Source organism: Nyctibius grandis, chromosome Z (assembly GCF_013368605.1).
Source record: "Nyctibius grandis isolate bNycGra1 chromosome Z, bNycGra1.pri, whole genome shotgun sequence".
NCBI classification, from domain to species: domain Eukaryota; kingdom Metazoa; phylum Chordata; class Aves; order Nyctibiiformes; family Nyctibiidae; genus Nyctibius; species Nyctibius grandis.
In genome coordinates this window covers 68,776,743-68,801,152 of record NC_090695.1, presented here as the reverse complement: position 1 = coordinate 68,801,152, position 24,410 = coordinate 68,776,743, and the positions used below count along the sequence as shown (strand labels likewise).

Genomic DNA, 24,410 nt, shown 5'->3' with positions numbered 1-24,410 from the left:
GTGGCACTGGGGCACCAACCGGATGGGTGTGCTGGAGGTGGCTAGGAACGGCAGTGTAGCCGGTATGAAAGGGCAAGCTTCAATCTGAAATGAGAACTTTTCAAAGTAAAAGAAAATGGAGGTGTAACAGTGGCTTTGTGGCAATAGCTCATCTTCTGCTGCAGAGGACAATGGATAAACAGGGAATATGCATGACTTGAGTGTCACATCTGTTACAACAGTATATTGTAATTTATGCTGTTGAAGGTTACCTGTCTGTAAATAACACAAGGCATTTTCCTGTTGTTATGAGAGCTGAAATACCCTGGCAACGTTGCAGCCTTTTCATCTTTATTAATTACCCAAGACATATATAATTTGGAGCTTAAAAACACTGTTTCAGACAGCACAAGACTTCTGGTCTTCTCAGGGCTGACAAGATAAAAAGCACCTGCAACAAAACCTCTGGCAGAAAATCCAGATAATGACACTGCAAATGTTGATGTGAAAATCCTGTCTCAAACAATGCCAACCATTTACTGTCAGACGTAAAGCTTCAGATCAAATGAGGGTACTGACACAATCCACTTCTTTTTGTTAATATTATATTAACTACGTTGCTTTTGTTTAATAATCAGGCCTCTGTCTCTACATTTGCACTGCATAAACCAGAGTTAAAGGATTTTTACATTTGTCTGCATGGAGAAAGGAGATTTTTTGTGTTTCCCATCAGATATTCTCACTATTTTTCTTGTTCTCATAAAGTTGGATTTTCACTGAGAGATGTGTGCTAGTTGCTAGAATCCAGAATCTCAAAAGGTACAGCTTTTCCTGTAGACTGAAAACAGATAAGCACAGATAAGCAAGGTCTGATGTGGGAAAGCCTTTAGCTGCTCTTCTGGTGTTTCTGTACACAAGCAAGGTATTCCTGCACGTCATCTGGAGAACCGAGGACAAGAGGGACTCTCTGGTGAATATTCTCAGGTTTCACATCCAACACTGCCCCAGTCCCTGTAGTCGCCATCCCACCTGCCTGCTCAATGATGAAAGCCATAGGGTTGCACTCGTAGAGAAGTCGGAGCTAGAAAGAAAGAGGGAACACATGATGGCCGTTGGAGGAAATTACACCAAAGGACTTACCGGAACCTAACCTTCCTTTTGTGATTTTGGAAAATTTTGTACCAAACATCAGTTGACCTAAGTAGCAATGTCTCTCTATCAGTCAGCCCCTCCTTCTTCCCTCTCCTCCTCTCACCTCCCTTCACACCAGTTTCAAGGAAGAGTGTACTGACCCTGCATCCAAGCATCACCACCATCGTTTCCAAGCTGATGTACTGACGTGCAGCATTAATGAAGCTGTATTTTGGTCAAAAATGTCAAAAGTAGCTGTCGGGCCCACAGATATCAGCAAAACAGTTAAGCCAGCTAAGTTAACAGTACCGGGAAATAAAAGCCAAAATCTCTTCTCATGTACAGGCTTAATGTGTTACCTCAAAGCTTGGGGTAATCACATTGTGTTTGGTCAGGATATTTTGGAGTTTGAAACTTGATGCTCCCAGTTTCAAATTTCAGGATTTGATTGCTGCTCTTCAGAAGTGTAAATAGATATTAGTGACCCAAACTCATCCAGATAGGGACTCTGTTTTCAGAAGCAACTGCCGTAATTATTAAAAGCAAATTTTCCCTTTTGGTATGGAGGCACTTTTGGTTCGGACCCTGGTATCTGTTCACATCTTTAAAAATGTTATCTCTGGGGTGCTTGTGTTCCGGTGGAATGCAAACTTATTTGGGACATATGCCAAAAGTTTGTGTCTAAAAGGACATAGATGATAGCTGGTTATTTTTTAACAGACATTATTTCTGCAGGTTTAGTTCAATCTTTGACAGTCTATGAAGTGCTTATGTATGACAATGTTAGTGCATATGATGTTTAAAGAGCTTTTAATATGTGCAAAAGAGAGAATGTTTTCTGGGGAAAAGGAAGCATGACAGAATGCAACCATATATAGAGACAAAGAAATGGGTCAAATACAGGACTTTACTACCCATCATTCCTTTATCACACTGTTTGTAATAAAACCATGATATATCACAAACTTAAATAGCACATATTACCTTCATTCTGATTTTTAAAGCCCAGTGAAGTGCTACTTCTGATACAAGGACTCCATCTGACAGGCAACATAGGACCAATAGCCTTTGCTGTTCTCCTTAGTGCATGGCCAACTTTTGGAAGATCATGAGCCAGAAAACTGCAGTGGTACCACTGTGGAACCACACGTTGGATTTCTTGTTGCTTAACGGTGACTACATGGCTGAAGGAAAGAAGTTTTCCTTCAGGTAGTAGTGTAATTGCACTTAGGGGTCTTCAGATGGGCTCTGTCTTCAGATAGGTTTAAAATTTTTCACCTGGTGGAGAACTATAAGCCTTAACTTCATAAAAAATATTATTTAACATACCTGTTTTGAAAAGATGATCTATTTTTTGCCTGGTTCTGCACTGCTTATTATTTTGTTCTCATTCTTTCTTTAACTTAAAGAAGGAGCTCTATATGCTAGGCCTACATGCATGTCATTTACGTTTGCTCTAAAGCCTTTGGATCAATTTCAGTGACATTTGCTTCCTCTCAGCTCTCTATCCAAGTGCGTAGACTGTCTTTCAGGAGGATGATGATCAGGGCACCTGCCATAAAGGCACTGTCTCTCCAACAAGAAGAGGTTTATGTGACAAGAACTGTATACACCTGCACTCTGAGAAGGAAAGAAGAGAACTTTTGTTTGTAATGATAGTACAGTTTTTGTTCTTTCATTACTCTCTCCTATGGCAGTGCAAGCCAGATCAATCCAATAGTAAATGTAGGCTAACTCATATGGAAATCTTGATTTCTATAAAATTATATAAGTAGTTTGTACATTTGTTCTTTTGTCATGTTTCTCATCTTTTCTCTTCAACAATGGTTTAAAACAGATTTCAAAACAAAAAGTTTAATTTAAAGAGGCTAGTCATCAAACCCACTTCTCTCACACACAGCAAATTCCTTTTTTGGCTCTTGCTCTGATACATAAACAGATCCACACTGTTTAATGGGGTGTTTTTTGGTTTTGGGGGTTGGCGTTTTTTTTTTTTCCTGGGATGCTGTGTCAAATATTTAAATCAAATTTGCCTGGAAAAACATGCAGACATTTTCTGTTGTGTATTCTGAAGAGAGTTCTTTTCCTGTTCTCCTCATTTTGCAGACCACTTGGATCTGCTGTTATTATGATAAATGCATTGTCACCAGGGTGGAACCAGTAGTCCTCTGTCCCTAAAGAACTGTAGACGTCAGGATGTTCTGATACCAGTGTAGGAGATAAGGCAAATAGATTTATGAGGGCAGATTTCTGCACATACCAGCTAAGGAGACAAAAACATTTGAATAGAAGGTTTTAAGTATGGTATTGACCACGAAAGAAGGTGGTCTTAGAGTCAGAACACCATGACCAATCCGTATTATGCACTGAGCCAATCCTTTCATAAGGATGACCTGCAGGTTACTGGTGGTGCACAGATCAGATTTATAACCAGACCTCTTTTAAAACATAATTGTTCAGAAGTTTGATAATAAGGGTATCTGATGCTGCAGGGGAGAAGTTGAGGCTGACTATGGTCCATGGCCCAGCAGATTCAGGGAGTCACTGTATTGCATTGCACTACATTAAGTCACAGTGTGTTTTGTACAGGTGTCCAAATGGGAAATAATCTTTTCCCAGAATACTGATCTCAGCATGAATGAAACTCACCTTCCACCGACAGAGTTTTCCAGATCAGTTAGTAGAAGCTTGTGTTTGCAGGGCTGGTGACAGTAAGCTGAGTACCCTTTGGAAACATTAGGTAGGCAAACTTGGTTGTTCAACATTGGACGAAACCCTGGAGTTCAGCATATTCCACATGAACTCTAGTTGCCAGTATAAAGTGCAGAGGTCTTCCTTAGGCCCGTGTTGTATCTGCCAGCTGTGCGTAGGTATCTCAATGGGTTTCTATGGTACTGAAATGTTTCTCTTTAGAAAAATGAATAAAGCCCTTCGTTGCAGTGAAAAGCATTTGAGTAGTTTGTAATATAAAAGCACACAGGAAGATTTCTGGCCTAAACTGGCAATTGCCTAAATTTCTTGCCTAAATTGATTGCTGACCATCATATCCATTAATAATTTTCTCCAGGGTTGGAAAATTATTATTATCTATTTATATATCTAAACTATTCCTTCACGTCTCCAGGAAAACCAGAGGTATTAGGTTGCCAAAGTTCACCAGACAGTAAGTCAAACAATTTACCTTTCCTTTAGGACTCTTCTGATTAGCAGGATACATGAAGATCCCACCATACATCAATGTACGGTGAACATCAGCTACCATGGAGCCCACGTATCTGGCACCATATGGGGAACTGCCATCCTGAAAAACAGAGCAAAGCATTTTATCTACCAGGCTAGACAACTAGCTGCACGGCAAAATGTAATTTTGTTAGAAAACAGGAATCAAAGCTGCTTAAATCAATGGCTGAAGCTCAGCCTTTTGTAAGACGTAGTGGTCGTCTATGGGGTTCTAAAATAAGCACTTTAAAGAGCTGCATTCACAGTATGGAAACCAGGGTGCCTGTAATTTGAGTGCACAATTTGTCATCAACCCCCATCCTGTGAAAAAGCAAGGGCTGCAAATAATGAGTGAAAACTTCTTCACATTTTCAGAACAAGGTACCCATTTGATTGCTGATCCTTGACTGGTTCCTAAGCTAGGGCATGAGGAAGGATGTCACTTTTCGCTACAAGTCCAGATGGTTCCCAGAGGACTCCAGCATTTTCCTTCTAGCTTATTTGTCAAGTTGTGAAACTGGTCATGGCATTCATTCTGCAGCTTAGTTTGGGAGATAGCAATTTATTTATGAATGTATTTTTCCGTGCTCTCAGCTTAGAAATTAATGTTGTTGAAGGTGAGGTCATTTTAGTGAGAGCAATCAGGGAAGTATTCATATCAGTCTCAAGTCTGATGGTCATAAAAATGGTGAGGTAGGAAATACAGAAGACAAGCAAGGTGTCTTGTACAAATGGAAGTTACACACACCAAATAAGCTCCACCTGAGAAAAGCAACACATCACTGTACTTTTATGAAGGGGAGATACACAATACAAATGTAGACTGAAGGAAAGCTTTTTGAAAGCTACTATGCCAAGAAGTCTGTTGGTCTTTAGATATCTGTCACCCTGTCTTCAATGAAGCAGAGGAGGAATTTGCACCTCCCCAGAAAATTACTAGAGGCTGGGACTTCATGCACATTTAATACACATATATATTTGTGTGTTGCAATGCTAAAAGTTTGAAAAGACCTCTGCATGTTTTTTCAGTCTGGATCAGTTGTCTAAAAAAAGGTCTTAGTGCTTTCTACAAAGCTCGCCTTGTGCTGATACTAGATCCAGAGAAATACATAGAGAACTTGTACAGCAATGCCAGCTCCAAGACCTTCAGATATCACAGCTTAGTCACCCTTCCTAGCAAAACCATTAGGTTAGCTGAGAGAAAAAAATCCACAAGTGGGAGGAAAAAACACAGATAGAGAAAAACATCATTCTATTTTTAGATCACTTTTTCAAACTGTTCTATGCAACTGTGAAGTTTGATACTTACTCTCTTTTAAAATGGGAAGAGATTCTCATGAGATTACACAATATAATGCAACACAACATTAGGAAGTTGAGTCCTAAGCCACTAAATATAAGACTTGGATATTTGATACAGCTGGTAGTAAAATTGTGAACTGTTCCGCCTAGGTAATAACACTTGTTCAACTGCACTTGTGCTGTTTTCCATGATTCTTTCGTCTTGTACACGTTAAGAGAAATATTGAAAATACAGAGGAAAACAATACAAAGTATGAAAGACATGATGTATGAGACACAGCCTGGAGCTTTTATATTTAGTTTTGTTTAAACCTGGCCCTATTACTTCAAGGTACAACTGAACAGTACTTTTAGGTATTTGATCCCTTATTTTTCACGGCTTACCGTCAGATAATTACATATTTAGACTTCAAATGATAGCTTCTCCATCTCACAGCTGTTTGCCCTTGTGACTTTGCAACTGTAAAAATCTGAGGTCAGAAAAAAACACCTTAAGAGATGTTAAAGAGAGACCAAAGCAAGTTTGCAGTTTAAGAAAAGACAATTTTCAGGGAAAGATGTGATTACAGTCTAAGATTACCTTTAAAAATACAATCAAAGGAAGAGCTCTCTTTTATGGTTTTAGAAAGTAATGAAGCAAGTCTTAAGAAAAGTTTGTTAAACATTAAGAAAAGTCATAGCATATCGACCATAAGCAGGCCCTGAATCAGACTGGTAAGGACTGCTTCTGTGACATTATCAAATAAGGAGTCTGTAGCTCACATGTATAAAATTTACTGACCGTGAGCTGCACAGCTGAGCCACCTGTGTACAAATCATCAGATACATTAGGAATGTGCTGGATTTCCTACTTGCATGCAGGTCATTTACACAGTTTATGTGTACATGGGCAGTGTTATGTGAAGCTGATGAGATGCCACTGACAATTCTAGTTGCTTCTTGCCCTGACAGAAATTCACCTGCTAGAAACACAGTGTTGAGACTGTGCTGAGAAAATTACAGAAGCGAAATTCCTCTATTCTGCTATGGTTATCATTTGAACCACAGACTGAAATAAAATTTTCACTTCCCTTAGCATCCAGCTACCTGCATGGGAGGAATAAATAGTCCTTTTAATTACTAGAAATGTTACTTCTTGTTTCTCCCCTTTGGTCACTTATGCATTTTTCTTACAGATGAGAAAGTTAATAGGTGTTGCATGTGTGTTGGCATATTGCCCAGGCTTTCTTCTCAAACAAAATAATAGAGCATGAATGCAAGGGAGATTCATCTGAGTTCTGAGTAATGCCAAGCTGTGTGTTTGCTCAGTGAGCACTTCACACTGGTTCAGCTGATGCTAACAAAAGAGTTGGAGAACCTTCATGTTCCCTTGGTCAGCATCCACGGTGTTTGAGTAAACTTGTGATTGCTCTTAGTTTTACCCTTTCCGATGCTTTTATTTGGTTAACCCAGAGGAACAAAAATGGCTCATAACAGATAGATCCTGTGATTTTTTTCTTCACAATCTGATGGAAGTCACTTTTTCACTTCTTTATTCTACTGATTTCTGACAGCTGTGTTCCTCCACAGCCGAACAAGACCAGGTTTTTCTTGCAAAACTATGATGACTAGGAGAGTGGGCGGAAAAAAGTCTTTTCCACAGACTACAGAGCAACTCTGTTGCTATTGCATCCTACACTACCGCATCCCTCGCTCCACATACAGATATGGGTGACAAAAGCACGGTGTTTTTATTAGTTTTTTTATGTCACTCAGGCACAGCTTGGCTGACTGGCAGAAGAATGCTTTATGCTGAAATGTGCTGTTGATGATAAGTTTTTGATGGCATCGCTAAGACAAATCCTTAACCTGGGAGTCTCCATTGCATGGCTCTCAATCAACAAGCTGTGATGTGACTCAGCCTCTCTCGTAGCCGTAGGAAGCGAATATAAAAATGAGTGGAATAGCAAAATACGACAATGCCCACAGCATATTTCTGAGTTCTACCATAAGTGAACCAGTGCCAGCTAGAGGCTAGGGCCCTGCAAGCATTACTGGAGGAAGAACCACTTTGGGAAGGAGTTAGAGTGGAATTTGCACAAACAGTTTCTGGCCCGGCAGTGCCCATTATACAGTGCAGACTGGAGTAAATGTGTTGCATTACAGGCAGCCTTGCAAACAGCAGCTCTTCAAGCTGGTTAAGCAGCAGGAGATTTTGTGACGCTTAACAAAAAATTAGCTTTACTCTGGACTCTCTTTCCAGAAGAGATGTGTCTAGACAGATGTTTCCCACTGAGATCTTCATGACAACGGTAGGAAGTTTACAGCTGACCTGCAGAACAGCAGCACTTTTCCAGTACTTTTAATTCAGAATTTATGCCTTAGGTAAATGGTGGTCCTCAAGAAACTTTGAGGATCAGCATGGCTTTGTAGTCCAAACTGTCTGATCTGGGACACCGTTGCTAGGTAGTAAGGGAAAATCTCTCCTCTCCACATAAATGGTTGATTTGTAATGTTTGGTCGCCAATGACAGTGATACAGAACATGGGACATGTGGACAACAACCTACTTTGTTTGCCTGTTTTATTTTTAACTTTTCAATTTTCTGTGACAATGTTAGAGCGTCATCTGAATAGCACGTTGACCAAGAACCACAGGAAGGAGGAAACAGAGATAGGATCAAAGGGAAGAAAAGGGATAAGAAAGTGACAAGTAGCTGAAATTAATGCCTAGTGCTTTGGCTTCTAGTGGCCAGAAGGCCATATGGTAAGAGTGGTCTGCCTGAGTAAGAAGGGGTCCCCCATGTCCCACACGTCAGTTCCTCCTCAAGTCATGGGCAGGGGGTATCCAGCAGATAAGTCCCCACTGCCCTTCTGCATGCTGAAGAGAGGAAGACAAAGACCAAAGCTGTGCAATGCTCCACCTGGGCACTGCAGGGAAGGTAGAAGCATCACCAATGTAGCTGTAGCTGGTAAGGCTTACAGATGATGCCAGGAAGCAGGTTTCATGCTATGGAAGAGCGGCAACACCTTCTCTCTCTTGTCCTCCCACAATGCAAATATAACATACTTTTTAAATCAAGGAACTGAGCTATCCTGTTTCCAAAACTCAGGTTCATAACAAGCTTTCAGATGGGCAGGGCATTTCCGTGTGCTTTGTGGCCATAACATTGGTGCCTTGGCCCTTCTTATGCAGACAACCCTACGTTTCAGAGCAGCAAAGCAAAGTGCTTACTCAACATCCTTGAGGAGACTTCCCCTGCCCCAAATAACCTGTGCACTACCGTGCTGCTTGCTTTAAAGTAACACAAATACCTTCTGCCAAACTCTGTTGTGTTAGTGCAACAACATTTTCAACAGGTTTTCCTCAAATGACGCACAGATTTGATATAAAATTGTGTTTGCAAATGAGGTTTTTCCTGTATGTCCTAACCTAAGGATTTAGTGAATCACATTATAGAGCTGTCCCCACTGAGCCTGTGGTGAAATATCTCTGTCTGGTCTTTCCACTGAGTTTGAAATCTCTTCAGTCTTTTTATAGTTGCCTGGGGCTGATCATTTGTTTAAGTATTTTACTTTAAACAAAACTTGTGTGGTTTGCAAAAACACAAATTAAGAAATCCAGTGTTAGTGCATTATACTGAATACATCACTCAGCATAACGTGAGCGGAATGAGAAGCACAGATTTCCTCTTTCCCAGCTGGATTAGTTTTCAGAAGCACGAAAGTTGTGTCATGGGCTTCTGCTTTTTTCACAGCTGGACTGAAAGCAGACTTTGAAGTTTCAAAATAACCTCAAATATTCAAAATGAATATATATAAAATGCTGTGATGTGACACCCTCTATAGTGTCAGTCTGGGTAATACAGAATCATAGAATGGTTTGGGTTGGAAGGGACCTTAAAGATCATCTAGTTTCAACCCCCCTGCCACAGGCAGGGACACCTTTCCTCTAGACCAGGTTGCTCAAAGCCCCATCCAACCTGGCCTTGAACACTGCCAGGGAGGGGCATCCACAATTTCTCTGGGCAACCTGTGCCAGTGTCTCACCACCCTCACAGTAAAGAATTTCTTCCTAATATCCAATCTAAATCTACCTTCTTTCAGTTTAAAACCATTCCCCCTCATCCTGTCACTACTTGCCCTTGTAAAAAGTCCCTCTCCCGCCTTCCTGTAGGCCCCCTTCAGATACTGGAAGTCTGCTATGAGGTCTCCCCGGAGCCTTCTCTTCTCCAGGCTGAAGAGCCCCAACTCTCTCAGCCTGTCTTCATAGTAATATGGAAAAGAGGGTTTGATAAGAGGTCAGCATTGCAGCTGTATCCAATGTACTAAATTCAGATTTTCAGCTCAGAAGGAGCTTCACAGGGAACTACAGTTTAAACTCTTACTTGTTACATTTCCCTTGTACAGCACTGGATACACTGACTTTACATGAGCCCTGTATAAATATTCTCAACAACTAATAGCTTAAAAAATAATCCTATGGCTTTTTTTTTTTTTAAAAAAAGAAGAACATTAACACCAGTTTCCTGGACAATTCAGTCCTGAGCTGTTACACATCACCATATTTCGTTATGACTTACTGGTCACATAGCTACATTTTCTAGGGAGCTTCCAGCTTTCACAATACAAGCTCTCAATGAGAGAGCTCCCAATGCCCTCCTAGCATTGACTAGAGGCCATGCAGAGCTGTATGTCCCCGCAAGGAAGTTCATTACACATGGGATATTCTCAGCTTTATCTCTCTGAGGGATAGAATATAATCCTCTTAACAACAGAAAATACTGAAATCGTGCTTTTTTTTTTTTCAGCCTATGGGTTGGTTCATGCTCCACATGATGCAAGCAGACAGTGCAAGAGTGATACTGCATTTCTCAGATGCAAGCATATACAGGAAGGAGAAGGTGATGCCAACCAGATCCCTGCAAGCGCCTTCTGGGTAGTATGTGGAATTTAGCTCCAAATGCCCAGCTGCACATAGGACTGAGCTGCATATTCAGATAAACTAGAAAACAAGGATACCCCCACATTTTGCGGGCACAGTTTCAGAGCTCTGTCAAAAAACCTGGTTCCTCCTGTACAGCACATTTTCCTCCACATGGTGACAAACAAGCTATGAATTTACTTACCAAAGTGTAAGTTATGAAAGATGTCAGGGCACCAGAAAAAAACACATCAGATACATACCCAAAATGGACCTGATGGCACAAATGGGTTACATGGAGCTGAACTCAGCGAGGCCTCCAAGTCCTTTCCCATCAGCCAGGACTGATGGGAAAGGCAGCGCTTGCCAGCGCATAGTACATTGGGTACAGTGCTAATATTTTCTTACCTCAGGGAATTTCTTCTTTTGTAAATACTCTGTCATTGCAGGATCAAAATACTTCGCATAACCTTCATTGAGACTGTATACCTTGCCTTTCTTCTTGATTTTAACATCTCTGTCCACCAAAATAAATTCACCAAGGCCCTACAGAAGAACAGGATAGACCAGCTATTAGCAAGCAGCAGAACATTTTGTTGACTTTCTGTAACAGTTGTCACAGAAGAGATGGTAGAAACACTAGCACAGCTTGGTTCTTTCAGCACTAGTCTTGTGTATAACTTCACAGTATTTCAAACAGAGCAGAAAGCACAGAATCTGTGTTAAGTTCATGAAAACTTATCACAATGGTAGTATAAACAAAAAGCAATTTGACTGTAATAGCATATCAATTGAATACCAGTCAGCCCTGAAAGCAGATGGATCATGGATCTCTGTCCACAAAACATAAGCTTACAAATTAAGAAATTACACTGTCTTCTGATTTTTGAACTCTTCTTGCCTGTCTTGTCTAAATATCTTGAAGTGAATGTGGTCAGCTCCAGCCAGGTGTTGCTGTCTGCAGTTTGAGTGCAACTTCCACCTTCTCTTCCTCCACCTCTAACCAGATCAGTTCAGCTCCCAGTTCTTCCCACTTGGAATGAGCCTATTTATAAAGGTTAAAAGTAGTTTTGATAATAATGGATCCTTTTATCAAAAAGCCTCCTACGTTACTGCCCACATCTAATGCTGGTTTCTCAAATGAGCGATCTCCTTCCTGCATTCCTCCAGTAACACTTGTTGGGCTTCTGGGCTGGGCACAGAGGGGCGACACATGTCCAATTGCATGGGTATGGTTGTGCTTTTGCAAATTGTTGGGTATGTAGCTTAGAGGACTTAGCCATAAAACTAAATTGCACTCAGGAAATCAAACATCAGTCTGCATGAACTGTATCAACAAATGGTCCTTGCCCCAGGCTAAACACTGAACATGCTGAGGTTCTTCTACAGATGGAAAAAGCAAGAACAAGAAAAAAGCAGGTGTCCTTTAAGTGGAGGCAAAGACACTGCTGAGAGTAAATTTTCTCAAGAGTTTGTGCAAACCAGTAGTCTGGTTTGAACGAACAGTGTTTCAACTGCTATTTAAATAAAAATACCTTTCACTCCATAGAAAAAACAAACAGAGGTATTGCAACCAACATACTCATGTATTATTAAATACTTGTAAGGTGGAGGTGGGATGCTCCAGGACGTGGGCAAAAAAAAAAAATCGCGTAAATTGGCTAGATTACAGAGACAAAGAGTAACAAAAATGAGTAAACCCAAGCATGGAAAGCTCTAAAAGATAGTGGCAATGTGATTAACACCATGACTGTACCGGATCGAGCATGAAGCAGTCCACTCCTTGCCCTGTGGAGAGGGCGACCAGCGTAGCACTGCCATACAAGGCATAGCCTGCAGCAACAATATTGCGTCCGGGCTGCAAAGCATCTTTTTCAGAGGGCTCGTTGTCAGTTTCCTGAGGAAAAATTACCATTGGACTGAAGGTTAAATTCTTATGAAAAACAAGAAAAACAACACTTCAATAATAATGTGGGGCAGATTTCCTTTTTGTGTCTATGCAGGCCTTTGGAACAACCAAAATAGAGCTTGTTTCCACTAGTTCAGGGCGAGTTTGTTACAAGTACCTGTGCACACTTGGACAGGATGTTGAACGTTTGTTATACAGCCATGCGATCAATATGATACCTGCAAGAAAGCTGATACCTTAGCATTACAGCCCAGTCTATTAATTCAAGATCATCAGAAATCTGAGACAGGACAGAGGTACTCACTTTCTGTAAATGTAAACATAAGCTATCACACTGACACCCCTCAGGGGGAGTAACTGTGAGGTGAATGAAGTAATTAACATTACAGACAAATTGCTTCCAGTAATGCAGAATAAAAGGGTAGGGGGTGCAACATGATAGAACCAAGATTATGCATTGGTCCCTGCTGGTGAAGAGATGGGTAACTGAAGTGATATAAATGTTCATATTATATCTAAAACAACAAATGCATTTGTTTATGTAATGTGTGTGTGTGTGCAGGTATGCGTAATAATTCTACATAGAACATTCACATGCATTTTACTTCAGGCTTTTCATCAATTTCCAATACTCGTATTTTGATTTGGCACATTGGTTATCACTGAACAATAGCCCAAGCAGACCTGGGGCAAATATTTCCAGCCAGCTCTCGGGGTGTGCCTCAGCCACAGCTTACCAGAGTTTGACTGGTGAGGTTAGAAAGGAGCACAGCCAAGAGTAACCAGGAAGGCTAGCTCCAGCCTTCACCTCCTGGGACTACTAAATCCATAGGGAATGCTTGATATCAATGTTTCTTTAAAAACTTGTTGGTTGTGGTGGGTCTTCTGTGGATGTTTCTTTCTGTTTTAATTCCTCGTGGCTCACGAGGAATTAAAATGAGAACCCCCTCAGATCCTTTCTTCAGGCCCTAGTTTAGCATTTTATTGTTCCAAACTCAGACAATTTCTCAGTGATTGCATGGGCTTAATTAGATTGAGTAACAGCTAAATAGAAATAGCCAGTCTAGTCCAAAATATCTGTCTAAAAAGATAAAAATCAGTGAAGGCTGTTTTGTGTAGGAAATAAAATATTTGATGATATTGAGTAAATTCTTTAAAAAATCAAGAATGCCTTCCACAGATATTTTCCAAAGGAAAACATATCTCCTGCAACAAACAGAGAAATTCTCTGCTTTTCCCAATCGCATGGAACTCTCAGGGTGCCCATCAGGGTCCTAGCAACGTGGAAGGCTAAGGGTAACCTGGGAATCCTGTTCATCGTTGTATGCCAGTATGTAGAGGAAAACTGAGATACGGGACACCAAAACTACCTCTTTCATGGCATATGAAGACAGTAATTCCACATCAAAATGTTTTCATTTTCAGCTGAAAGATTTTGTTACTTCTGTTACTTTCACTTACAGTTTTTAGCTGTATTTTCACAGAATCACAGAATCACAGAATGTTAGGGATTGGAAGGGACCTCGAAAGATCATCTAGTCCAATCCCCCTGCTGGAGCAGGATTGCCTAGACCATATCACAGAGGAACACGTCCAGGCGGGTTTTGAATGTCTCCAGAGAAGGAGACTCCACAACCTCTCTGGGCAGCCTGTTCCAGTGTTCGGTCACCCTCACCGTAAAGAAGTTTTTCCTCATATTTATGTGGAACCTCCTGTGTTCCAGCTTGCACCCATTGCCCCTTGTCCTGTCAAGGGATGTCACTGAGAAGAGCCTGGCTCCATCCTCATGACACTTGCTCTTTACATATTTATAAACATTAATGAGGTCACCCCTCAGTCTCCTCTTCTCTAAGCTAAAGAGACCCAGCTCCCTCAGCCTCTCCTCATAAGGGAGATGTTCCACTCCCTTAATCATCTTGGTGGCTCTGCGCTGGACTCTCTCTAGCAGTTCCCTGTCCTTCTTGAACTGAGGGGCCCAGAACTGGACACAGTATTCCAGATGCGGCCTCACCAGGGCAGAGTAGAGGGGGAGGAGAACCTCTCTCGACCTGCTGACCACACCCCTTCTAATCCACCCCAGGATGCCATTGGCCTTCTTGGCCACAAGGGCACACTGCTGGCTCATGGTCATCCTGCTGTCCACTAGGACCCCCAGGTCCCTTTCCCCTACGCTGGTCTCCAACAGGTCTGCCCCCAACTTGTACTGGTACATGGGGTTGTTCTTGCCCAGATGCAGGACTCTACACTTGCCCTTGTTATATTTCATTAAATTTCTCCCCGCCCAACTCTCCAGCCTGTCCAGGTCTCTCTGAATGGCTGCGCAGCCTTCCGGTGTGTCAGCCATTCCTCCCAGTTTGGTGTCATCAGCGAACTTGCTGACAGTGCCCTCTATTCCCTCATCCAAGTCATTAATGAATATATTGAATAGAACTGGTCCCAGTACCGACCCTTGAGGGACTCCGCTAGACACAGGCCTCCAACTGGACTCTGTCCCATTGACCACCACTCTCTGGCTTCTTTCCTTCAGCCAGTTCACAATCCACCTCACTACCCGATCATCCAGACCACACTTCCTCAGTTTAGCTGCGAGGATGCTGTTGCCAAGTTCTTATGTGGAAAAAAAATCCAGTTGCCAGCCAGCTCTTCAGGGGAGCTGAAATATAACATGTACAAATACATCTGGTACACAGTCCCTTGGAATTACTCTATGTCAAGCTGCTTATTCAGAGAGGTTATAATGCACATAATAAAGGAAGACTATTTAAAACCTGTTTGTACATTCCAGAGCTTTGAATACTGACTAGTAGAGGCTAATCCTTTGCTAAACAACCTTTTACAGAATCAGCTATTATACCCTACACAGCATCTTCTCATTCAAAAATATATCCCCATGGCACATACGTCTCGACATTAAAAGCAATGGTTGTCTATAGTAGACTAATTATTTGCAACATTAAATGCAGAATTAAACATACATTTACACAACGAGTTGCAAACAGAACTCTCCTAGCTTTTTGTATGCTTTCCTATTAAATAAAAATTAATTTTGTATAAATATAGTAAAGAGGTTTGTTTTATAGAACACGGTGTACATACAGTATGCGTAGCTGCTGATTACATATGATATTGATTAAAATATATTTTTCTGAGATGAGCTTTTCACTCCTATCTCTTAAATGCATTTTATATGTTTATATGGCTGAGAAATTACATATTTGTTGACTATTCTGACAAAACAGAGGAACTCCTCCCTCAGGAGATGGACAGTTGGACAGAATTCACTTGTTTTTCCATCCTTATTCACAACTGTATTTCCAAGAGCCAGCTTCCAAAAGGAATGAAAAAAACTCAGTCTCAAACAAGCATTTCGCAGAGCTTGTCAGAATGTAAAAAAGCTAGAGATCAGCTGATATTTCACTGTTAGGACTGCAGGAGTTTTGTCCTGCCAAGTGCTGTGTAATGTGAAACAAACCAGGGAATTAAGCTGTCCAGTAGACTCTGGTAGCCGATGAATGGTGCACAGATGGATTTCCTTTACATTGTATTTTGACTATTAGGTGGTGGTAGTGAAATCTCTTTAGAGGTTTTTATGCAAAGCATTGAAATAGGCAAGCTTCACTTTGGCTCATTGGTGTGAAGCAGATGACACAAGGTCTGCAGAGTCTGGCTATTAGGGGTACCCTCAGGTGATATCTGAGTTTGAAAACTTTTGCATGTGTGATTTATCCATATCACATGAGGGAGTTCTCATCAGCACTGGGAGCAGCTCTGGAAGGACCTGGTTTCCAGGTCTCCATTTGTAACACGTTTCATGAGTATCCTTTGTGTTTGCCCTGAATTCTTACACCTTCTCTGTAAGGGACCACATGGAGGGGAGGAGATTGTCCTCATGACAATGAAGGGGCGGGAAATAAAATACATCTGAGGCACTGGGCAACATTGCAAATTCAAACCAAAATGAAACAAAGCAGCAGAGTTTCATAGCATATATGTGGAGTAAGAACTGAGAGTTGTAGATTCAGCTCAGTGGCATGAAAAATTGGGAAGAATCCAAGCAAAAAATACTTATTGTCACCACATCCTGACACTCCAGCAGCTGAGAGCCCCTCAGTGACAGTGACTGTCAAGGTCCTATCCCTTGCTCTGGCTTCTGCTGATTCAGCAAGGCTTCTCACTCAGCCCCACTTTTCTGATGTTTTTGGTCTTTTTAACAATACCACCCATGCTTCAGAAAGTAAAAGCCAGATGGAAAATTAGATAAACCTAAGATGGCATTTATTTCCTGGTGGTTTTCTCTAAGAAACTGATGCAGTGCTTTTCTGGCAGGAGGCAATGGTACCTGACACCATGATGGTGGCTCTGGATTGGGAGCAGCCAGAGAACTGTTTTCAGGTTTGAAATATATTGGCCAAGTCTGGCCTTTGTAGAAAAGTGCTGATTATCTTTTTTTTTTTCCGAAAATGAGGCAAATATTTCAGTTCTGGAGGGTGTGCCTTTGGAAATGAAGTTAAGGTGCTGAAATGGTCAGGAAATCAGTCACGCAATCATCTGAGATTTGGAAGGTACCAAATATCAGGCAGGTTCTAAGGATCATCCTTTGGAATTACAGTTGTTCTAGGTTTTCCAAAATGATGTTCGAGAACCTTGAACGGCTTGAAATTATATTTTCTTTCTTAAGTGATTTTTCGCACACTGGGATAAACATCTCGCTTTTATTCCTTTCACACTACCCTTCAGTAACAATCAATAGAACACTTATTATTATTTCATTATTTCAAAGGGTTTGAAGTTAATAGTGTTTGAAGTTAATAGTGTTGCTATGAAATTGTCTTGTCTGAGAAGAAGGCGCATTAATTAACATGTACTTTGGAATAAGCATTTTAATGGAAAGAATTATGCAAGCGGAAGTCTGTAAATTCAACATTGTTTCGAATTTTCCAGGGAAAATTGGTTAGTTATTCTTGTAATTGACAAACTGTGCTTCATCCTAGTAGCAGGGTCTTCATTTGGATATGAAGAATTTGTACAAAGCAATGTTATTTTCTTTTTATGATGCACTGAAGGGTATCCACCCAAATGAAAACCAGTAATTTAGAAACAGTATTTACAACAAATATGCTAATATATATTAGAACAAAAACAACTATGGAAGGATCAGAAAATGAATTGAAAACTTGAACATTTGGGAATGACATGAGTTCTTTGGGGAACATTTCTATTCTGAAGCAGAATCCTAGGGAAGACTGGGCAGTCCATAGTCTTCACACATATTAACAGGTGAGTTAAAGATTGTAGAGAAATCTAATCTGTATTTCAGCCTGCTAAACTATATTAATCACACTGAGTACTTGCCTTCATAGTTAGACAGAGTAACCTAACACAACAGTTATAAACAGAAAGCTAATGTTTAGTATTTGTAAGATGGTGCTTACCAGCTTTAAGAATAGTGGACAACGCAGCTATTACCTACTGTAAATGTTGGGAGGTGCTGCAGTCTTTTAGGCTATCTTTAGAGAGATAAATGAAAAGGGTGGGAGCCCCTTTGCTTAGCATAAGGGCATGTGACATGGATTGCATCCATACAGCTAAGCTCTCTTCCCTGCAAAAAGCAAGGTAATAGACAGTACTGGAGGTAGTCCCTGCACTGCTTTTTCCACAAGCCATACCCAGGCATCATCTCAGTGTTGTCTGGCCTGGGCTGCATCTGTGATGGGAGTTTGCACTAACCATTAACAGTGTGGACAGCCATATGCCAGCACGTGGCTTGTGCCATGACCCCGTTGTGATTGTGCCATAACTGTTTTACTAGTAGATGCATATTCTCAACACTGATGATTAGTGTATCGCCTACCTCAAGTGTAAAAAACAAGGACTAGCCAGTTGAAAACAATGAATTAAAAGATGAGAGCAGACTTTAAAAACACATCTTCATGTGTTTGAAGTGTAGCATCTGAATCTGCACATACTTCTTTGCAGTCACAAGTACTGTAAATTTTACTTCACAATAGTGATGGCTGAGGGTCTCCCATAGTCATATGACTGTGAGATCAGGCTTTAGGAAAAACACCAACTGCTGGGAGATTAGCAATCAAATCACAAGACTTCGCCTGACTCTAAGTATTGCTGTTTGTTAATTGGCTGTGCATTTGCTGTTCTGTGCAGCCCCATGGGAGCATACATGCTGGCAGGGCCTCTGTGGCTATAGGTGACTGCTTCCTTCAGCCTCAGGTGGCCTCCATCCTCAGCATGCCTATGAACTCCCATCCGTAACAGGCATAGCAGCTCGCACCGGGAGGCCACCACACTGCTAACCGTGATACAGTCCAGGCAGTGACCATCAGCCCTCCCCAGTCAGTATCCAGGAAGACAAATACTGTGATTCGTAGGCACCGTGACACCCCTCAGCTCTTGCAGCGAGTAAAGCATCACTGAAAGAGCTAACCAGCTACCTGATGGTGAAAGGGTTTTATTTAAGCACCTGTGTGTCTGGAGAAGGGAAGTGCTGCCACCTAACAATTTCAGGGGGCTGAGTGTCCCCTTCCTGGGAATTCAGGCAGCATTTTAGTACATGTGAATCTCAAGTGTTACCTCTTCTATTCTTTCTAAAGCTCTGTTGATGCCAAAGGCACTTAAAGGACCTAGGAAAGAAACTAAGCAAGTTGATATAACCAAGACATTTTGCTTTCATCAAGTGAATCGTGCCATGCGTGCTTCGCTCATCCTCTTACCTTTTTGTAGATAGCAAATATCGTTCCTATCGGTGCCAAGCAGTCTATATTGGATGAGCCATCAAGGGGGTCAAAGCACACCACATATTTACCCTAAAACAGAAGTGGTAAGGGAAGCATTAAGTGATATGTAGTCTTGTGTTATTATTTCCTTTTACTTGATAAAACCCATGTTTTTATGACTGCGTTTAGCCCTCCAAGCGTGCCTGACACAGCTTGGCGGAGAAGGCTGCACTGTTGACCCAGCTGGCCCTGCAGCACAACACCCACTCCCTGCAGATCCTTCCACAGAAACAGGGGAGGGCATGTTTGTGCTAAGACAGCACAAAATCTGATGATAGAAAGGAGCGGTCCTCTGCTGCCAAGCAATGCAAGAAACCACTTGAAAGCAAAAGGAGTGACTCATTCTGGAAGCAAGCATCTTCCTCCAGTAAATACATTTTGTTTTGTTATGTTTTATTCTGAACAAAAGGATTTGCCTGTCATGTGAGGTTTGAGGGTAAGAAAGCAGAAAGAAAACGTCTTGGGGAAAGGGTAGGTTACATCAGCATGAGCAGTATTTTGCTGCAATAGGATCCCCTCCTGGGGGGAGCCTGATGAAGCAGTCAGATGTTTCCTCTGGACATGTAACGTAAAACCTAGTTCTGCCAGCCTCTCCTCGCATTCTATCTTGCCTAGATATTAATGTAATCCAAAACGGTTACACTCACAGTCAGGGAATGTAACAGTACACTTACACCTGGGATCTGGGGTGTGCTAACAAACTTCAAAATAATTATTCTTCCCCCTTCACAAAACTTTAATAATAATTTTACCCTCCACAGCTCCTTTAGCTGTTGAAACCATGCCATCCCCCACAGTTATTAATCAAAACAATACAGCAATGGTGCAAATTTTCTGCATTCCCCCGGGAAGGGCTGGTTTTGGGGCCAGTCCCAGGTTTGATGCCTGAAACGAGAGTGCCACCTGCTGCTGCCTGAGCCGGTAACCCCCCGAGGGCAGGAGCAGCACAGACCCGCTTGTCTTTCGGGGTGATGATGGCCTCCTTGTTCTCCTCCGTGACCAGGACGCACGTGCTGTAGGAGGACTGGAGCATATTAATCACCAGGGAGTTGGATAGTACGTCCAGCTTCTTCACTTCATCACCCGTCACGTTCACAGTGCCAGCTATACCAAACCTATGGAAAAGTGAAAATATCAAGAAACCTGAGGGAGGCCAATGTTACAGGTTTTTAGGAAAAAAACAAGTAGGGTGGCTCCTTCCTCTCATCTTCGAACACCTCTAACCTTTGGATTAAACTGCTAAGGTGCACTAGGAGATGGTTGCTGCTGCTAGAAAATAAAAGCGTGCATGAGAAAGAGAAAGGGTGATGGCATCATTTTTGGGCTTTATCTGCATCCTTTTGCTCCTGCTTGGATGTTCTCCAGGCCAGGAGTAGTGTCCACAGCCCACCCAGTGGGTGCCAGGCTTCCCTAGCAGCCCCACGAAGCAGCTGGCAGCTGCTTTGAGGAAGCTTTGAGCAGCTTCTAACATCTGTGTTATTTTCTGCTACAGTCTCCTATTTAGAGGGGCTAGAAAAAAATCAGAGCTAACTTCACAAATGCAGATGGACGCAAGCCAGTTACCGTGGTTGAAAGTTTGCCATGGGAATTTCTGAAATTTCATAGTTAGTTGCAGTAATTTGAATGGTGCAAGTTACTCATTTGTGTGTTTGGATAGTTTTTAGATATTTCTGGTTAATCACCTGAAACTTTTGTTTACCGAAAGAGACATTTGCTCCTTATCATGATGATGTTTTCTTTCGGAAGGGGAGATTCATCTAGCTCAGTAGCTGTGTGTCCTGTAGGCTAGATGGCTAGTCCACCTCTAGTCTATGAAACAGAGGTTCTTCCCACTTATTAAATACTTCAGAGGTTGCATATTGAAACACAAAAATGAGATAAAAGCAACTGTTCTTCTAAGTCAGGGATGCAGAACAGCTCAGCTTCACCTAGTTAAGTATGGAGACAAAGTACAGTTTAACAGTTAGGGCATAGGAGCCTGACACTGCTGTTTACTTTGAGTATGTCTCATGTCCTCTCTACATATGATGGTCCATGCCTGTAAAGTGAGGGTGATTAGTAGTACTGAGACATTGAATTCATGATTTGCAAAGATCATTGAGGACTTTGACCAAATAGCCAACAGAAGCACAAAAAAACCCAGTGTCATACATTTTGGGGTTTCCAGGGGGAAAAAAAAAAAAAAAAAAAAAGAACAAATTACAAATGTCTTTCTTACACAAATATGTTCACTGTCTTTTTTATGCATGTGTGCATATGTACATACACAGACATGTACAGAAACATATATTTCAATACGTGACAAAACCTGTATATTTTAAATGCATAATTTTATTAGGACACTCCAGCTCTCTGAACTCCTTCAGTTAGATCACCACTAAAAGAATGACACTGATGTCTATTTTACCTGGCTGTGTGAGGAATAGCTCGGTTCATTCCAGGCTTTGCTAAGGCAATTGTTTATTCCCTTTGCTAAACCACTAGATGCCAAATTGTTACTTTTGGTTTTTATATAGGGCCTTTTAAGACTGCCCACCTGTAACACTGATACTGCTCGAGGAAGGACAGGAAAATGCACTCATGCACGGCAGCATATGGTGTTTCTCACAGGGCTCTTGCCTTCGACCATTACTTATACTGCAGTCAGGCAGATCAACAGCTTCCCAAAATAAGCCAAGCCCTGATTTTCACAGCTCAGCACCGGGCTTGGATGTTAGTGGAAAATATCACGGTATGATATTCTGCATTAAAAATATCATGGTGTGATATTCTGCAAATTCACAGTAGATTTAAAAATAGATCAATATCAACATTTACAAGGGAATACAAGGTGAGCAGTGCATTGAAGTTCTGACTTACATTTAGTCAGTTAGTCTAAATTGTGCCTAATATTAAAATGCTCCAGAAAGAGAGATCTCCCACTTCCCCCTCTTGATAATCCGGGCTCTGACCTCGTGCCTACAGTCACTCAGCTTAAGACAGACGCTTCCAACGTACTTATGAATCCCTGCCCTCTCCCTAGCCTTGCTCTGCAAGCAGCTGTCTCTCTCCCTCCTCTTCCTCCCCGTACCGCTAGGTAGGACTCACATGTGGGCAAGGCCTGCCTTTCTGACTGCAGAGGAAATGGCCTTTATGGCAGTCAGCATGGAGTTGAGCAGCTGCGTCAGCTCCCCTGTCGCTCCTTTGACGCGGCGTCCCTTCTCCATCACGAACCGTGTCAGCGTCAGCATATCCGTTTCAAAGGGGGTTTTGTCAGACATTTTTGCTGGGTACCAGAGTTGCTGTCTTCTCGGCTGGACAGGACACTTTCTAGACACGCTGAGATCCTGTGTAGCTGTTTTATTTTGAGTCAAAGCTGTTGGCTGCGTTGCCAGTCAGAGTTTATTAAGATGTTTCCGAGACCATGTGATTGAGTGCTCAGAATAACCACACCCCAGGCTGGCTCCGTGGCTCCTCTGGGATGCAGGAAGGGAGCCTGAGACATGACTACAGCTGAGCAACCACTGCTCGGCTGCCCTCCCCACACACTGAAATTAGTGATGTACAGATCTAGTAACATATTCTAATTGTGCATCAGGCTGCTTATAATGCAAAACTCTTGCTGACTGTTTAGCTGGAAACGGCTTTCCTGTAGCTGCCGCTCAGCAACGAGCTCAGCATAGCCAAGGCAAAGCGCATGGTTTGCAAGGTGCGAGAAATGAAGGCACAGGGCATCAGTAACCACGCGTGCCATAGGGCCCCACGGCAGAGCACCTGCTGCGCTATGACTCTGGACAGTGAAGTTCCCTTCCTGTATCGCCTTATCCCTGCTTGCTCACCCCCTTTCGGCCTCCTCCATAGAGGAGGGTTTTGAAGGTCTATGGCACATCCCAGAGGAATCAACAGAAGGTGCAGGGTGCACCCACACATGCATTTCTTAAAGATGTTTTATGTTGATAGTTGGTGTGCTCCAATCCCATTTTAACAACTTCATTCCTAGTCTAGGTTACTTGTAATATTATAGGATTCGCACGAATGAGAAGTAGTAGTGAGTCATGGCTTGACTGGTTACAAAGTAATTATGTCTTCAATAATTTACAAATGAAGCTTATCTGATGTAAGCACGTCCATGTCATAACTCACAAAATGAAATTTTACATCGGCTTTGTTATTGTTGTGCCACATGTAAATACAGGTATGTCCAAGTTTGCAGTTATACTGCCAGTAATTCCTTACAAGCGATATACTCGGATCACATGGCGCTAATGTGAAGGTAGACCAAAATGTTGGTGAACTGGGTACATGCTATCTGGAACATCAGAATCATGGATTTTAATTACAGCACTGTCTTCCCACTCAGATAAGGCAGTAAGAACAATATATATTTTAGCCTTCATTGTACTTATTAGCAGCACTCTCTTATTTTGAAGTGGAAGATCTGGAAAGCCCACAAGCAAAACAAGAAAATCACAGAATCACACAGAATCACAGAATCACAGAATCTAGAGTTAAAGAAGAAAAGTTTGATTGAGTTTCATTGCAAGCATTTATTTAACTAAATTACTGCACTAAAATCATGCCAGGAAGACAGAAACAAAATTCGGTAACAAAACGCATACCTAGCTTTGGTTTTGTTCATAGGAACTGCAGCTGTAGGCAATGAGTTTTGATTTCCCTTTGCATTCCTTTTTTAATCTTTAGCATTTCTTTGGATTTTCCTAAAAGCATCTCTTCACCTATGAACAATACATTACTTGGAGAGCTGTAAAGGGATTTGAATGCTAAGGTTTTCTACTTTGAAACCAGCCTCAAGCAAAGATCTCAAAGACTGACAGCGCTGAACACTAGCAACGAGTAGAAAGACACAGTTCAGTGCTGTTTGCATCCGGTGTGCTTAGCCTTGGTGATGTTTTTCAAGTCTCATTCTAAGGACGAGGAAGGACTGGCGAACACAGCTCCTCAGGTGAGGCAACAGACAGATTTTGCACTATATGTCCTTTAAGGCAATGGTGGAAGAAGAAAGCGATCTTGAAGATTTCTTTTTCTCCTTTCTACAACTGTGATCTCGTTAAAAGTGAACAATTCACATCACGGGACAAATATTCCAGAGCACTTTTTGCCAGGTTAGGAGACTTTCTTCAAACAGACTTTGTACATAACCAAAATATAACATATTTAGGGAGCTCTGGGATAGCACA

General features: G+C 41.7%; 1 protein-coding gene across 3 annotated transcripts; it reads right to left on the bottom strand.

Moving 5' to 3' along the window:
* Nucleotides 1-309: 309 nt before the first annotated feature.
* Nucleotides 310-22,608, bottom strand: LOC137675975 (fructose-1,6-bisphosphatase isozyme 2). Of its 3 annotated transcripts, none has more exons than XM_068422361.1 (7): nucleotides 22,321-22,606; nucleotides 20,186-20,348; nucleotides 19,171-19,263; nucleotides 12,290-12,430; nucleotides 10,942-11,079; nucleotides 4,292-4,411; nucleotides 310-1,060 (listed from the first exon to the last, which is right to left on the bottom strand). In XM_068422361.1, the coding sequence occupies exons 1-7, from the start codon at nucleotides 22,491-22,493 to the stop codon at nucleotides 866-868; spliced, it is 1,023 nt and encodes a 340-aa protein (XP_068278462.1). In that variant the 5' UTR covers nucleotides 22,494-22,606; the 3' UTR covers nucleotides 310-865. The 3 variants fall into 3 exon arrangements, with proteins under 3 accessions (XP_068278462.1, XP_068278463.1, XP_068278465.1); XM_068422362.1 differs by lacking the exon at nucleotides 310-1,060 and adding an exon at nucleotides 3,773-3,835 and having other exon boundaries at nucleotides 22,321-22,608; XM_068422364.1 differs by lacking the exon at nucleotides 310-1,060 and adding an exon at nucleotides 3,922-4,017 and having other exon boundaries at nucleotides 22,321-22,608.
* Nucleotides 22,609-24,410: the final 1,802 nt, after the last annotated feature.